The following is a 15,151-nucleotide window of genomic DNA, read 5'->3' on the forward strand; positions in this document are numbered from 1 at the left end:
TATATATTTATATATATATATATATATATATATATATATATATATATATATATATATATATATATATATATATATATATATATATATATATATATATATATATATATATATATATATATATATATATATATATATATATATATATATATTATATATATATATATATATATATAAATATATATATATATTTATATATATAAATATATATATATATACATATATATATATATATATATATATATATATATATATATATATATATATATATATATATATATATATATATATATATATATATATATATATAAATAGAGTCAGGCAATAACAAGTCGTTAGCCATGTCCATAACCGATATTCCATATCCTTTCATTATTGAAAAAGATACCAAAATAAATATAAACTTTTTCCCCTAATTTTAATATGAAAAGCATGAAATTGTTATGCTTTTCACTTAAACGTTACTGAAACAACCGCCGAGACGTAAACAAGGTTAGAATCTAAATTCTTCCTCCAATATTAGATATCCTTTCAGTCTGAGCATCTCTCCTGTACATTTTTTATTAATTATTTTATTACGAGGTTGCGCGAGAATAATGAAATTGGCTCCGGACCGTTCTTTTATACTTGACGAGATTTTTTCATTAACCTTTAGCCGCTCATGCGCCGCGTGCAATAAGGGTTTTTTGAGTCTACTAAAACATATTTTATTTTTAAAAAACACATAAAAATTAATATTGTAACAATTTTTTTCGCCTCGTTATGGCATTTTCAAACGGATATTTGAAAATGCCATAACTAACATTGATGACATTCGTCTGAAAATGCCATAACGAGGCGAAAAAAATTGTCAATTGTTTATTTGTTTTTTTAATAAAATACAATAGTAGACTTAAAAAATCTGAGTTTGATTTAAAAATTACGAGTAAAATATAATTAATTATATGTATCTCTAAAATTAGTCATCCTCTATACGTTAAATAAAAAGCATTATCAAAATAAAAGATTGTTTATAATTTACAAATTCATTCGTAATTTTTCACATTTTATATCATTACACATTGAAGCTCCAATGTGTAATGATATAAATAAAAAGAATAAAAAAATTAAATTAAAAAAAATAGTCAACCTTTCAAAAAAATCGTGTGACAAATTTGAAAACATTTATGTATTGAATGTAACTGCAGACAGTTGGTAGAACTCCGATTTGAATTGTTGGGTAATATATTCAAAATTAAACACGGTTATCAGATTATATTCTACTTTTATTTACATATATATGAAAATATGTGACGCGTTTCATTTTATTAATACATTATCATATATTTGTAAATAAAAGTAGAATTCAATCCAATAATCATGTTAAATTTGGATACATTACCCAACAATTGAAAACATTTGTCAATGCATAGACCTATTTCACATTTTTGCATTCAAACACAGACTTTACGATTCTATTACGGCTGTAATAAAGCAGCTTTGTTATATTACGGTCCGCCTAATAAAACACAACGCATCTCCCGAGATTCAACTTAGTAATGCAGATATTAACACTAATATTACTAATATTATCATGACTAAAATTAAATGTCGGATCGATATCTCAAAGGCATTATTTACGTAAGCTAAAACTAACTAACTAACTAACTAACCATCACGCGGCATCCCCGCGGGGGTAGGCAGAGAGAATAGAACGCCACACCACTCTGTCTTTGCAAACATTCTTCGCCTCTTCCACGTTCATGCATCTCCTCATACATACCCGCCGATTGTTACGACTCCTAACCTGACCACTTTTAAGTATTTGGCATACCTGATCGTGCCATGTTTTTCTCGGTCTTCCTCTGCTCTTTTTTCCACTTGCGTTCGCCTCATAAATTTGTTTTACCGTTCTTTCGTCACTCATTCGTTCTACATGTCCAAACCATCTCAACACACCTTTCTTAATTTTATCGATAGTGCTTATCTTAGTTTTGCATTCCTTCCTTATTTCACTATTCGCACATCTATCATACATCGTTTTGTCGCACATTCTTCTGAGAGATCTCATTTCGACTGCATTCAGTTTACTTTCGTCCTTCTTTTGCCAACTCCATGTTTCATTCCATACAATAGAGTTGGAACCAGGACTCCACTGTGTTGTGCACTGCCAGTTTAGCTTCCGCTGATAGGTTTTTATTTGCTATAAGTGATTTCAGTGCACCATTCACTTAAGCTGATATTCATATTTTGAATACTATTGTCATAAATCAGTGTAATCCAATTGCGAAATGCATCACAATCACCGGTCCTACATGGGACCGGTGGGCCTTTGACGACGCAAATCCGCGGTCCCGTAAAGGACCACTGGGTGGCTAAAGGTTAAAGTACCGTCTCGTAAGGGTCTCGAATTTTGTTCTAATAATACCCGCACCGTTCCCCTTTTCCCGCGAGTGGTCTTCATCCCGTCTCTTTGTGCCATTTTATAATCCGGGGCGCTTGTTCCACACTTTCATATTAATATTTTTTTCACCTTTTTACATTCCTTTTGAACCTTGAATATTCAAACTAAGGGAAGGACAAGCTGTGTGTGACGTCACATATGCACGGAAAATACAATCTCGGGTCTGATTATAAATCACAGGATGATAACACCCTTTTCGGAAATAATTTCGAAATATAAAGAGAACAGGGATAAAAAAATTATATAAAAACAATCAAAAAGAACCTTCTCTCAAGCCTTATCCACACCTAATAGTGCATTGGGCACTATTATCATTATATTCAAGCGGCGCGGGTTCAATTCCCGCCAATTGCAAAACGAATTCAAGAAAGATTTTTTTTCAATTAGTCTGGGTGTCTGTGATATATTTTTCACACTTAACATCCCTTTCATTACTATCTTACCTGCAGACAATCATCTTAAAATAGGGGCGTTACAAGTATTTATTTGGTATGTATAATATGAGAAGATCCATGAAAGTAGAAGAGGCGAAGAAGGTTTGCAAAGACTGAATGTGGTGGGATTCTATTCTCTCTGCCTATCGCTGCCGAAAGCGGCTTGATGGTTAGTTAGTTGGTTAGTTATAAAAATATGTTCGATTCAGATATCAGATGAAAGTGATACCACATAAATAATATCTGAGAGTATAATTGCCATTCCCCAGATATTACATTGGTACATTCCGGAATCACACCCTTTCCTAAAGGGGGTATAAAATTATTGGCAATGCAATTACTACAAATCAATGTTTGCATATGTATTTTTACATTTTACTACGGAATTCTTGTTTAAATCTTTATTTTAAAATCTTTTGCATTGCACAATATATAATAATTACAAGTACAAAAAATATAAAAAATATACATCACAAAAAAAGATCACACAAAGGCATGGCCTGTGTGTGTGTATATATTATATTTAAGGTTATAATAAAGGGCGCTGGCAAGACAGAAATAGATATTAAAAGAAATAAAATTTGATTAAAAGTGCTAGTTTAAACTACAAATATTTGATTTTAACAGAAATAAAAAAATCAAAAACATAAAAATGAAAAAAGTTTGCAAATACGTACTATATGAGTTATGCGTTTAAAGGAAGGAGGCACATAATTTTTTTTTTAATATAATTTAAGCTAAATTTTAAATCGAAACAAACTTAGGTAATTAATGTCTAACATATAGTCTTTGTGGAATGAATTAAACAATTTTGGAGCTACGAAAAATGAGTGTCTGCGAGAGTCTGGATTTGCAAAAATCTAATGAATCTATAAATGAGAAAAAAAAAATTAAAAAACTCTCAGATATTTTAAACTTTAGTGAATATAATCAAATATTAAAAAATTAGTACATGAATAAAAACGAAACTAACTTGTATGCGATATAGGATAGTTCTGCATTCAGGTGACGAATGAAGTGCTTAGCAATGTTTTTTTTTTGCTTTTCCAGTTCCGTTTTCATTACTTGAATATATTATTTTAAATCCAGCAATACTGTTGTTAACGTATATTGATTTAACTTATTTTATTTTTGTGAAATTTATTTTACTCAAAAAAGTATCAATATGTTTACTTAATATTCTTTAATGAAACATGGATATTTCGTCAACTTGGCAATGAATGGATAAAGCGAGGAGGGTAAATGCATGAAATGAATTTGACATGAAGGAGAAAAAGCTTTTATGTTGTTACTTTTTTTCGCCAAATAATGAAGGTTCTACAGAACCATTTAAAGAAAATAATGATATCCCATCAAAAGAAAATAAGGATATACTAATATTCTCAAATGATTTGTTTCTTTAAACATTGATTATTGTGCATTAAAAGCTTTTATTTTGAATGATGTATACAAAAAAATATATAATTAAAATATTTCGAATAAAAAAACGTTCACTAAGAGACTTTTTTTTATTGTACTGAAGTTTCTTGGAGGAACAGCATTTTATATAATAAAATAATAACTTAATAGTTTTTCCACATTTATTTTATCAGACCAGTGACCGGGTTTCATCGTTACCGTCATCATCAGACTGATTAATCGTGACCAGTCTGATTACATCGGTAACGACAAAACCCGGTCACAGGTCGAACAAAAAAAATATGGAAAAAACGATATTGTTTTTATTTTATTCTATACAGAACTGTTTAATAAATTATTTGATTCTATCGTTTATTATTTTTATTAGTAAACTTAAAAATATGAACGTTGATTTCCAACGTTATCATATTTATAAATAACCTTAGACAAAAAATGTCATGCGAGTATGAAATATAATAAAAATATTTCATATCATTCAAATATTGTTCCTACTTGAAGGAAATAAACGCGTTTTGTGAAATCGCTCACTCCTTTCAAGAACGTCATAAATCAAAAATCTTCAATTTTCAGTTGTGCATGTTTTCGGAATGCCCAGAAAATGCACTATATCCCAGCAAAAGATGCATATTTTTTAACTTAATATATACCCGCTACAGGAAAGAAAGTGTTGTTTTTGCATTTTGAAGAAAAGGTATTGTTTAATCATTTTTTCAAATAAAGTAAATATTTTTCAAATTGAGAAAAAACCTTCAGGTTTTACTTAAAAAGATCTGTTGCACAGTAAAAAGTTCAATAAGTGGCTTGATATTTTTAAAACAATGTATTATATTTTTAAACTTTAAAAACGTTTTTCTGAAAAATCAAGTTTTTTATTTATGACGTTCTCGAAAGGAGTGAGCGAAATATGGACGCAAAGCTTGCAAAATAACGCAACACTGGATAAGCTCTCTCAACTGGAATAATCTACTCGAGCTACCGAAACCCGAGATCAAACTATGATACATATTTAAGCATATTATATGTACTTATAAACATAATATATGTACTATAAAACATGCATTATGTCATATAGTTTATAATACCATGTACCTATTTGTGTCGTTTAAACTTTATAATACTGATTTTGGATACCGTATAACGGGGCTACTTGAACTTTGATGTGTTACTTGAGCCCAGTACAAAAAAATATTTAGATCGTGGTATTGATCGTAGTATCGTGACAATCAGTGTCACCTGTCAGGAAAACAATGAATTATGTCGATACGTTCTTTATTGTAGACCAAATACAGATTTAAATATTTTTTGTACTGGGCTCAAGTAACACATCAAAGTTCAAGTAGCCCCGTTCTACGGTACTCATTAAAGCATATTAAGGATGTAATATTAAATATCATGAAAACTCTAGTATACGGGTGTTACATACTCATTAAAGCATTTAAAAATGGTATAAGGACGTAATATAGAATATCATTACAACTCTATTATACATATGTTGCATACTCAAATCATTTTAATGGATAAGCACGTAATATAATATATCATTGAAATTCTATCATACAGATGTTTCATACTCATTAAATCGTTTTAATGGTAGGTACGTTTTAGAATATAACATTAAAAATCTATCATACAGATTTTACGTATTCATATTTATAAATATTTATTTATTCAAATAATTTCATTTAAATGGTATTAGTACGTATTAAAATGTATCATTGAATCTTGGTAATAAAGATGTTACGTACTCATTTAATCAATAAATGATATTTGTACGTACCACAAAGTGACTACAAAAATCAATAAATGAAACCCAAAATATCTCATAAATGGATTCGGCAGTCACTTTGTGGTAAAATCTATCCATTTTTCACTAATGTTTTACGTAGTAAATACCACTATTTCTTAAAATCTACTGTGACACGTGTTTCGATGCATTCCGCATCATTATTAAACACCGTATGTGAAGCTAATTCCAAATTTTAGAGTTGGGCCCTTGGGACGTTGAAGGTTGTTGTTTTTTTTTTTTTTTTTTTCTTTTTTTTATTACTTCTTATCAGTGGGAACATATACAATAGGGGGGAGGCCTTCAATTCTTTCAACGTTCCAAGGACCCAACTCTAAAATTTGGAACTAGCTTCACATACGGTGTTTGCAAAATGATGAGGAATGCATGGAAACACGTGTCACAGTAGTTTTAAGAAATAGTGTTATTTACTAAGTAAAACATTAATTAAAAACCAAAATATCTCTTTGAAAAAAAACTCAAAGAACCAAAATTTACAAGAACCAAACTTGATTCTTTTAGTTACTCAGCGAAGTCACCGAACGCTTCAATATTATTTATATACAAAATATACTAACACCTTGCAAAGAGGAAAATCAATAATATAATATCTTCCAACCAATCAATTGGCCCTAAGTCGATCAATTCGGTGAATTGGAAAGTTATGCTACGTCAACTAGTGAGTGAGTGAAGTCGTCTCGAAAGTTGTACGTTCTGCAGTGCGCGCAAATACGTCGTATACTCCTGATCGAATTATACCGTCTACGTACTACGTCGTCCCCCCCCCCCCCCCAACAGCGAATTAGCACTGCGAGACTCACAGGAGGCGTTCTAGACAGGCACATTACACAAACTTGGTTACATGTATACCCATAACCAGGAAATAAGTCTTTCTTTTTTGTGCACAAACCACTTTTTTCTAAACCTCAAAGAAAAGGTGTTCAGGTAAATGCTAAAATGTTAGTTAAAGTGAAAAATCACTTATATTTTTGATCAATGAATTTTTTTTTAATCAAACATCATTCCAATCAAAACATTGAAAATGCTAAGTGACAGCATGTCGAGAAGCACGCTGTCCGTTTTGTGTAATGTTTAGTATTGCGTGTTTTGCTGTTACGTCCAACAGATGGCAATGCCACGAGCTGTTTGAATTTTTTTTAAATTGTCATAGGTAAAAACACTTGTCACACGTAATACCACATGATTTTTTTATTTATACAGATAGTTTATTGAAATAATACTTTTCTTTTCCACACCATATATACGAGTAGTATTTATTTTGAAGAAAAACTTATTTTTTCAATACAAAAACTGCATTTTAAACTAAAAATTCAATTACGTTAATTGTTACCAGGGTTTGAATATAATTATGTTGCGGGTTGTTGATTATCCCACCTTAAACTAACTTAATCAAGTTACCCATTCTAATTTATTATAAAAGTTGTGTGTATGAATGTTTGTGTCGGGTTGTGGTCCCGTGGTTAGTGTCGCGCAAAGTTTCTCGGTTCGAACCCACTCTACCAAAATTTGATACCTTTTTCTAATAATGGGCCGCTTAGGCTCACAGAAATAGTATGAAATCGAAATATTTGTGTAAATTATAAAAACACAAATATATATTTTTAAAATTAAAAAACATTGAAATGTGATTAATTTTTATAAAATTCACTTACCTTTTTACTAAAAACTTTTTACTTCACCTTTTTACTAAAAAAAGTAGATCAAAATATTAGGTGTCGTAATTATTTTTGGCTCTTATGTCCCTTGGCAACTATCGATAAAATTTTCATCATTTAATACGTTAGTCACGTAAAAATGGCAATTGATTGCAAATGATTAATTTTGTTGGAAGTTATTGATATGGTGACATTTATAGTTTTGTTAATAAATATGGAACCAAGATGTAAATACAAACTTTGACATATTATTTCGCTTTTAAGAAAAAATAAAAATCCGAAAGTTTAAGTTCCCTGCGAGATAATCCTGTTTAAAGGACTCTTGTGTCGCATTTAACACCGTCTTACATTGCAACTGTTAACAATAGGGGGATTTAACAAGGTTTGAATCTTTTCCCGCTCGCAGAAACTGCATTACAGCGACATTGTTTGAAATCTTGAATGCAAATAAACGCATTACTCAACTCTACTTGCATGGCAGCCGACAATAAACCTATCCTAGTGCATAATTATGTCAACATTACTATACAATCAACCCTTAGTGCAGATAAAACAAACTTTGATAAGCGAAATCAGTTAATAAAATAACAACTAATAATAAATAAATCCCTTACCGCACCCCAATAGTGCATAGGGCACTGCTTCATATAAACGCAGTGTTATCTCGATCGATTTCACATGAAGGAAAGGTGATCAGCCCTCCACTTCAGGTACCAGTCCAGTATAATATTGAATAAATATTAGAGTGAAAAAATCACTTATATTTATTAAACCCCCTGGGAATCGAACCCGGGACCTCCAGAACGGTAGCCGAGCATGCTGACCATTACACTACGGAGGCGGACAATAACAACTTTACAGTTTTTTTCCACGTACGTTTTATTTGACTAGTGACCAGATTTCGTCGTTACCGACATGATTAACATGGTAATGATTGGTAAAATGTCGGTATCGGCGAAGCGACTAAGTCGGTAACGAATAATAAAATGTCAGTAACGACAATACCCACTCACTGGTCAAATAAAATATGTATGGAAAAATTAAATGGTTGTTATTTTATAATATGAAATGTAGTTTCACTAAGAATTGTTAATACAAAAACCTAAATCTAAAGAAAATATAATAATATAAGAGTTTAAGTTTTCACATACTAATATAAGAGTTTCTGCTTAATAAAAAGCTTCTTTACATCTCACCAATAGATGTCTCTAGTGAAGTTTTAGTGATTCATAAACAAGGTTTCTAAATTGGTTCATATATATAGAACTTCCAAGAATTTGAGTAGTGTGGTTGTCAATAATGGGTAGAATTGGTGAATGTTACACGTGTGTAAAGTGATCACTCAAACCAGCCTATGACGGTCGTAAGCCCCGTAAATGCCCAGACTTCCATATTCTTCTTCATCTTTGATGAGATGTCAAAAAATAATATCTAAAGAAAATCATTAAAATAATAATAAAAATTAAAAATGAGTCAACTTACATCAAATGCCTTTAAAAAATCAATTAATACATTATAATATAATAATACATATAGTAAGATTGTCATTTTCGTTCTTCGAACTTTTACAGCAGTGAAATAAATCATCTGCCATTAAAATACCAAATGAACTAAATTGATAAAAGATGATAAACTCGTATATAAATAAGGATGAAATAGTGAGAGTGAAATGATATTTAGAAAAAAACTAAACACACATTTGTTTGCTAAATCAATTCCACCATCTTTTTTCCCCCAAATCATTCACAGCGAAGCGCCCTTGAGGTAGTATTTTACGAAAATGGCGCTTTTTAATTTTTTTTATTTTTATTTATTTCATAGATACATACATTTTTTATACTACAAGTATTACGGCTCTTTAGGCATGGCCTGTGTTAGCCGAAATTCTTACACATTTATAAAAAAATATTTGTTTTCATTTTTAATTATTAGATTATACATTACATTACATACAATAGATACAATAACAATTTACAGTATAAAGGTTTTACAAAAAAAAAATACACCTCGACTTTAATTAATTCACTTTCTACCTTGTCCCTTTCAACGAGAAGCAAGCATCGATGGACACTGTTCTTAAAGACATGATCACTACTGGAATTTTTAATGGTTTCGGGCAGCAAATAAAATATCTTTGGCAGCAAAATAAATATCTTTGAGCAGCAAATTAAATATCTTTATCCGAATTTATTATTATTTTTATTCAAATACTTGCCGTCGGGTCAGGAGTCAAAGTAATCGATGGGTGTATATGAGGAGATGCGTGAATGTGGAAGAGGTGAGACTGCTTTCAAATACAAAGTGGTGTGGTATTATATTTTCTCTGCGAAGAAACGACCTGGTCATAAGAAAGTTACCACATATACATTATTCATTAAAAAAATATGGTATTCATTATTATTATTTTCATAAAAATACTTTTAGTTGTTCAATTTTTTTCATTAAAAACCTTTACAGTCCTTTTGTACACATAAAATAGATTCAGCGTGAAGTAGATTGGATTTGGAAGTTATACAAAACTCGGGATAATTAAACCACCTAGTATTCTATCAAGCACCCCTTCAAGCCCTGAACGCTGTAAATCTCGTGGAAGTTGGCAAAAAGATGGTTAATCCTGAACTTTTTGAAGTCGACGATTGCAAAGAAATTAAACTAGAGGAACTTGTTGACGTGTTTTCAGTTAAATAGGTTAGCGTTGGCGACTGAGAGAAGTTCTATCAGAATTTTTCCGCAAAGTGAAACAGATTGTATAGTTTTATTAAAAATACTTACAAAAACCTTTGAGTTGTCATCTCAAGTTAAGACGCCATAAATATATTGATATTATTATAAAAATAATATTAAATTTGGATAATTTATTTATCGCCATTTTCGTAAAATACTACCTCAAGGACGCTTCACTGTGAATGAATTGGGGAAAAGAAGATGGTGGAACTGATTTAGAGAACAAATGTGTTTTTAGTTTTTTTTTTCTAAAAATGATTTCACTCTCACTATTTCTAACCACATCTTGATCATGCCAAGTTTTTTCTTAGTCTCACACTTTCTATTTTTAATTTTTTAATGATTAAGTTTTTACAGCTTGCACTCGTTTGGGTATGTAATCCAAAGTGCCGTTTCAGCAATATTTTAGCAGAAATTACATGCATTTTTTATACTACACCTCAACAGATTGTTAAAATCCAAAAACAAAAAATGAATTAGAAATAAGAAACAGGCAGGAAGATATTTTTAAAAAAGACCAATTAATGACAAATCATTTTTCTATATAACTGGTGTTTTGAACATAAAATTATATCCATCTAAGTCACTCTATTTTTCGTCAAAACGGTTTAGTGACAATTTTTGAAGTATTTGTTTTTCCACAGATTCTCAAACTTATGACTCTTGGAACCATCTGATTCGCTGGCTCCTAACATGCGTGGCGCAGGACGCTGGGAGTGCGCAGCGACACTCCTTACCACCGCAGCTCTGCTTTCCGCCGTGACGTCTCTTCAGATGAACGACCATAAGAATATATCAGAACTGCTCGATGGGCTACTGAGAGGATATGATAACAGCGTTAGACCAGACTTTGGAGGTAAGTTATAATGTTTCTTCTTCTTTTAAGTACGTACTGGATAAAGCTAAGTACGTACATTTACTGGATAAAGCTAAGTACGTACATTTACTGGATAAAGCTAAACGTGCAGTATACAACGGAGTCCTGGTTCCGACTCTAATGTATGGAAGTACAGCATGGAGTTGGCAAAAGAAGGATGTAAGTAGACTGAATGCAGTTGAAATGCGTTCTCTTGGACGAATGTGTGGCAAAACGTTGTATAATACATCACTCACTCCTTTCAAGAACGTCATAAATCAAAAATCGTCAATTTCCAGTTGTGCGTGTTTCCGGAATGCCCAGAAAATGTACTTTATCCCAGCAAAAGAGGCTTATTTTTAAATAAATATTTACCCACTACAGGGCAGAAAATGTTGTTTTTGCATTTTGAAGAAAAGGTATTGTTTAATTATTTTTTTTAATATACAAAATATTTTTCAAATGGATAAAAACCTTCAGGTTTTACCTAAAAAGATCTGTTGCAAAATAAAAAGTTCAGTAAGTGGCTTGATATTTATTTTTAATGTATCGTGTTATATTTTTAAACTTTAAAAACGTTCTCCTGAAAAATTCAGTTTTTTTTATTCATGACGTTCTTGAAAGGAGTGAGTGACATGTTCGAATGGTGATATAAAGAAAGAATGCAAGGCTGAGATAAGCATCAGCGATGAAACTAAGAAAGGTACGGTGAGATATGAGTAAAAAAAGGATAGTTAAACAAATAAAGGCAGAGGAAGCCCGAGTAAGACTTGGCAAGATCAAGAATTTAAATAGGTGCTTAAAAGGGGTCAGGTCACGAGTCAGAATACTCAGCGTGAATGAATGAGAAGATGCATGAATGTGGAAGAGGCGTTCTATTCTCTCTGTCACCCTGCTTTATCCACGTATAAAATAGATGACTTACTGAATCACAATTTCCGTACTTATTTATTTTTTTACAAAAATGTTGATAATATTAGTATAAAATCACTCACCGAGATTTTTATGTCTACCGGTTTTTAGACGTACCCGTCTCTTCGTCAGGACAATCACTACCACAGGATGCAAACAATACCACCCTTCACCACCATAGCACCATTTACACACTTAAAACTACACAAAATGTCTAACACATTTTAACAATTATCGTATTTATTAATAAATTTCCATTCCCCAAGTCAGACGACATTCCCTTCTTCTAGATTCTAATCTTCTTCTTTTATAACATAAATCTATACTTTATATTTTGCTGAGAAACCGAAGTGGTATTTGAAAGATCCCATTTCGATTCTCATTAGAATCTCTCTAAACGGATCTGCCAGTACATTTCCTGCTCTTATACATTTGAGATCCCCCGGGAACGTATCGTGTCTTCACAAAACAAACACGACAAATGCACCGCAAATATTGCAAAGTGACTGCTCTTGGAAATGTTGCCAACAAATTGTGTGCGAAATACGATTTTTCTAGAATTTGATACTAACCGCTTCTATCTGATTACAAGTTTCCAATAATATACTCAATTTCTGCACCAATACATACAATACCATATACTTAATATGGAAACGTAGTTTAGTAATTATCACTGTTTGTAATTAATAAATGAAAAGTAGTTGTGTCAAAAAGTTGGAAGTGATATATAAACAATCATTAATTTTTATGTTTAATTATTTTATTAATTAGTATTTTTTTATTTGTCAGTCATCCAGTGAAAGGATGAATCTACCCTTGTCAATTTTAACTAACCAACTAATCATTACGCCGCTTCCTCGCAGGGGTAGGCAGAGAGAATTGAACGCCACCCCACTCTGTCTTTGCAAACATTTTTCGCCTCTTCTACATTCATGCATCTCCTCATATATACCCGACGATTATTACGACTCCTGATCCGGCCGCTTTCAAGTATTTCACATACCTGATTGTGCCAAGTTTTCCTCAGTCTTCCTCTGCTTCTTTTTCCAACTGCATTCGCCTGATAAATTTGTTTAACCGTTCTTTCCTCACTCATACGTTCCACATGTCCAAACCATCTCAACACACCTTTCTTAATTTTATCGACAATGATTCATCAAAAGTGTCAGTTCTTACTTTTATTAAAAAAACAAATTAAAATTAAAAAATATTTAATAATAAAAAAAACGTGGTTTAAAAAAATACGTTAAGCTTTATCATTTTAGAGATACGCATTAGTTGTAATAATAGTTTTTTTTATTGATTTTTTTTTTACAAAATACATATTTAAATAATACAAAATAGTTAGTAAATATGCAATATATTTCAAATATAACATTTCTACCTCTCTAATAAAGTAGATACTTGTGTTTCGAGAGGGAGTTCGTTTAAAATAATTATATTTTTTTATAAACAAAGTAAATTAAACAACGTAAATTAAAATTAAAATTAAAAATTAAAATAAATATTCCTTGGCATGGAGTCTAGGTAGGGGTGAGTCTTATATGTTTTTTTTTATTTTATTTTAATTTTAAAGGTTTAATCATTTTTTATAGATTTTAATTTTTCTTTTTTTTTTAAAATTACTTACGTACGTATAATGGTATAATGGTATACGTATAGTTAATCGTTGACATTTTTATTTCATTTCATCTTGTATCTCTTTTACTTTCATTTCTAGTTAATTTTCTTACTTGCTGATTAGAAAATGGTCGGATTATAGAACAACACTTCAATCAGTCCGACGTCTCTAGGCGCGGATACACGTACAACTAAGTGCACTAGAGCTACGTATTATTCCAGACGCTGTATTCCTCCGTCATGATTCCCGATCGGTTGTTTACCAATCCTGGAAGCGATAGTCCCGAGGGAACACTGACTTAGTTCGCCACTACACGACATACTTTCATCTCTCTCCCTAGACCGTGTTTATGCTTGCGAGAAAAGAACTTGATTTTCAATAATGACAACTATCGAGCTAAAAGGCTTCTTCTTCTTCTTTTTGTAGATCCTAGGGATCTGTTTGGGCCTCCGCATGTCGCTCTTGGGATGTTGACTCCCAGCTGTCTTTCCATCTTTTCGGAGGTCTGCCTGGGGGTCTGCGTCCTTCAGGGTTACCTTGAAGGGCGATACGTGGAAATCTGTCTTCTGACATTCTGTTTATATGTTCATTCCAGTATCGCCTTCGTCGTCGTCCTCACCTCACGATATCCTCCGTCTTACACATGCTCCGGATGTCGGTATTTCTTACTCGGTCTCGCAATGTGTTTTCCGGTTATGGATCGGGGCGTCTTTATCTCGGAGGTTCGAAGTCAAGATTTTGTTCTGAAAGTATCTGCTCTTGCCTCAATCCCATAAGTGGCTATTGGTCGAACACATGTTTTGTATATTTTCATTTTACTTACTATTCTTATGTGTTTGTTCCTCCATTTATTGCCACTGAAGGCTGTTAGAATTGGCTCTTCTCGTCGTAAGGTTGTCTTTTTCAAACCCTTATCCGCACCCGATGATGCATAGGACACTGCATCATATAAACGCAGTATTATCTTGATCGTTAACACGTAAAAGAAAGATTATCAGCCCTCCGCTTCAACTACCAGGGTTATATTGAATAATATTGGAGTAAAAGAATCACTTCTATTTATTTGACCCCCCTGGGAATCGATTCCGGACCTCCAATACGGTAGCCGAGCGTGCTGACCTATATAATATTTATATGCTTTAATACGGAGGCCAACAAGGTTGTCTACTAAACGCAATACTAAAAATAAATAATGGCAGACAGCGTGCTTATTGACACTGTTGTGAATTAGGATTTTCATGTTTTGAATTGCATTGTTGTTTTATAGATTTTTAAGATTAAAACTC

The 15,151-nt window shown here is 31.7% G+C and overlaps 1 protein-coding gene across 1 annotated transcript in view; it reads left to right on the forward strand.

The window, feature by feature from the left end:
* LOC148308388 (gamma-aminobutyric acid receptor alpha-like) overlaps positions 1 to 15,151 on the forward strand; it is a 72,170-nt gene that overhangs the window by 37,265 nt on the left and 19,754 nt on the right. The window contains exon 3 of the mRNA XM_088261713.1: positions 11,121 to 11,332. Within this exon, the coding sequence (XP_088117839.1) occupies positions 11,170 to 11,332 (163 nt within the window). The 5' untranslated portion in view covers positions 11,121 to 11,169. The remainder of the gene's footprint in view (positions 1 to 11,120; positions 11,333 to 15,151) is intronic.

This window comes from Brachycentrus maculatus, unplaced genomic scaffold, assembly GCF_059751285.1.
Source record: "Brachycentrus maculatus isolate JH-2025_06_01 unplaced genomic scaffold, ASM5975128v1 h1tg000166l, whole genome shotgun sequence".
NCBI lineage: Eukaryota > Metazoa > Arthropoda > Insecta > Trichoptera > Brachycentridae > Brachycentrus > Brachycentrus maculatus.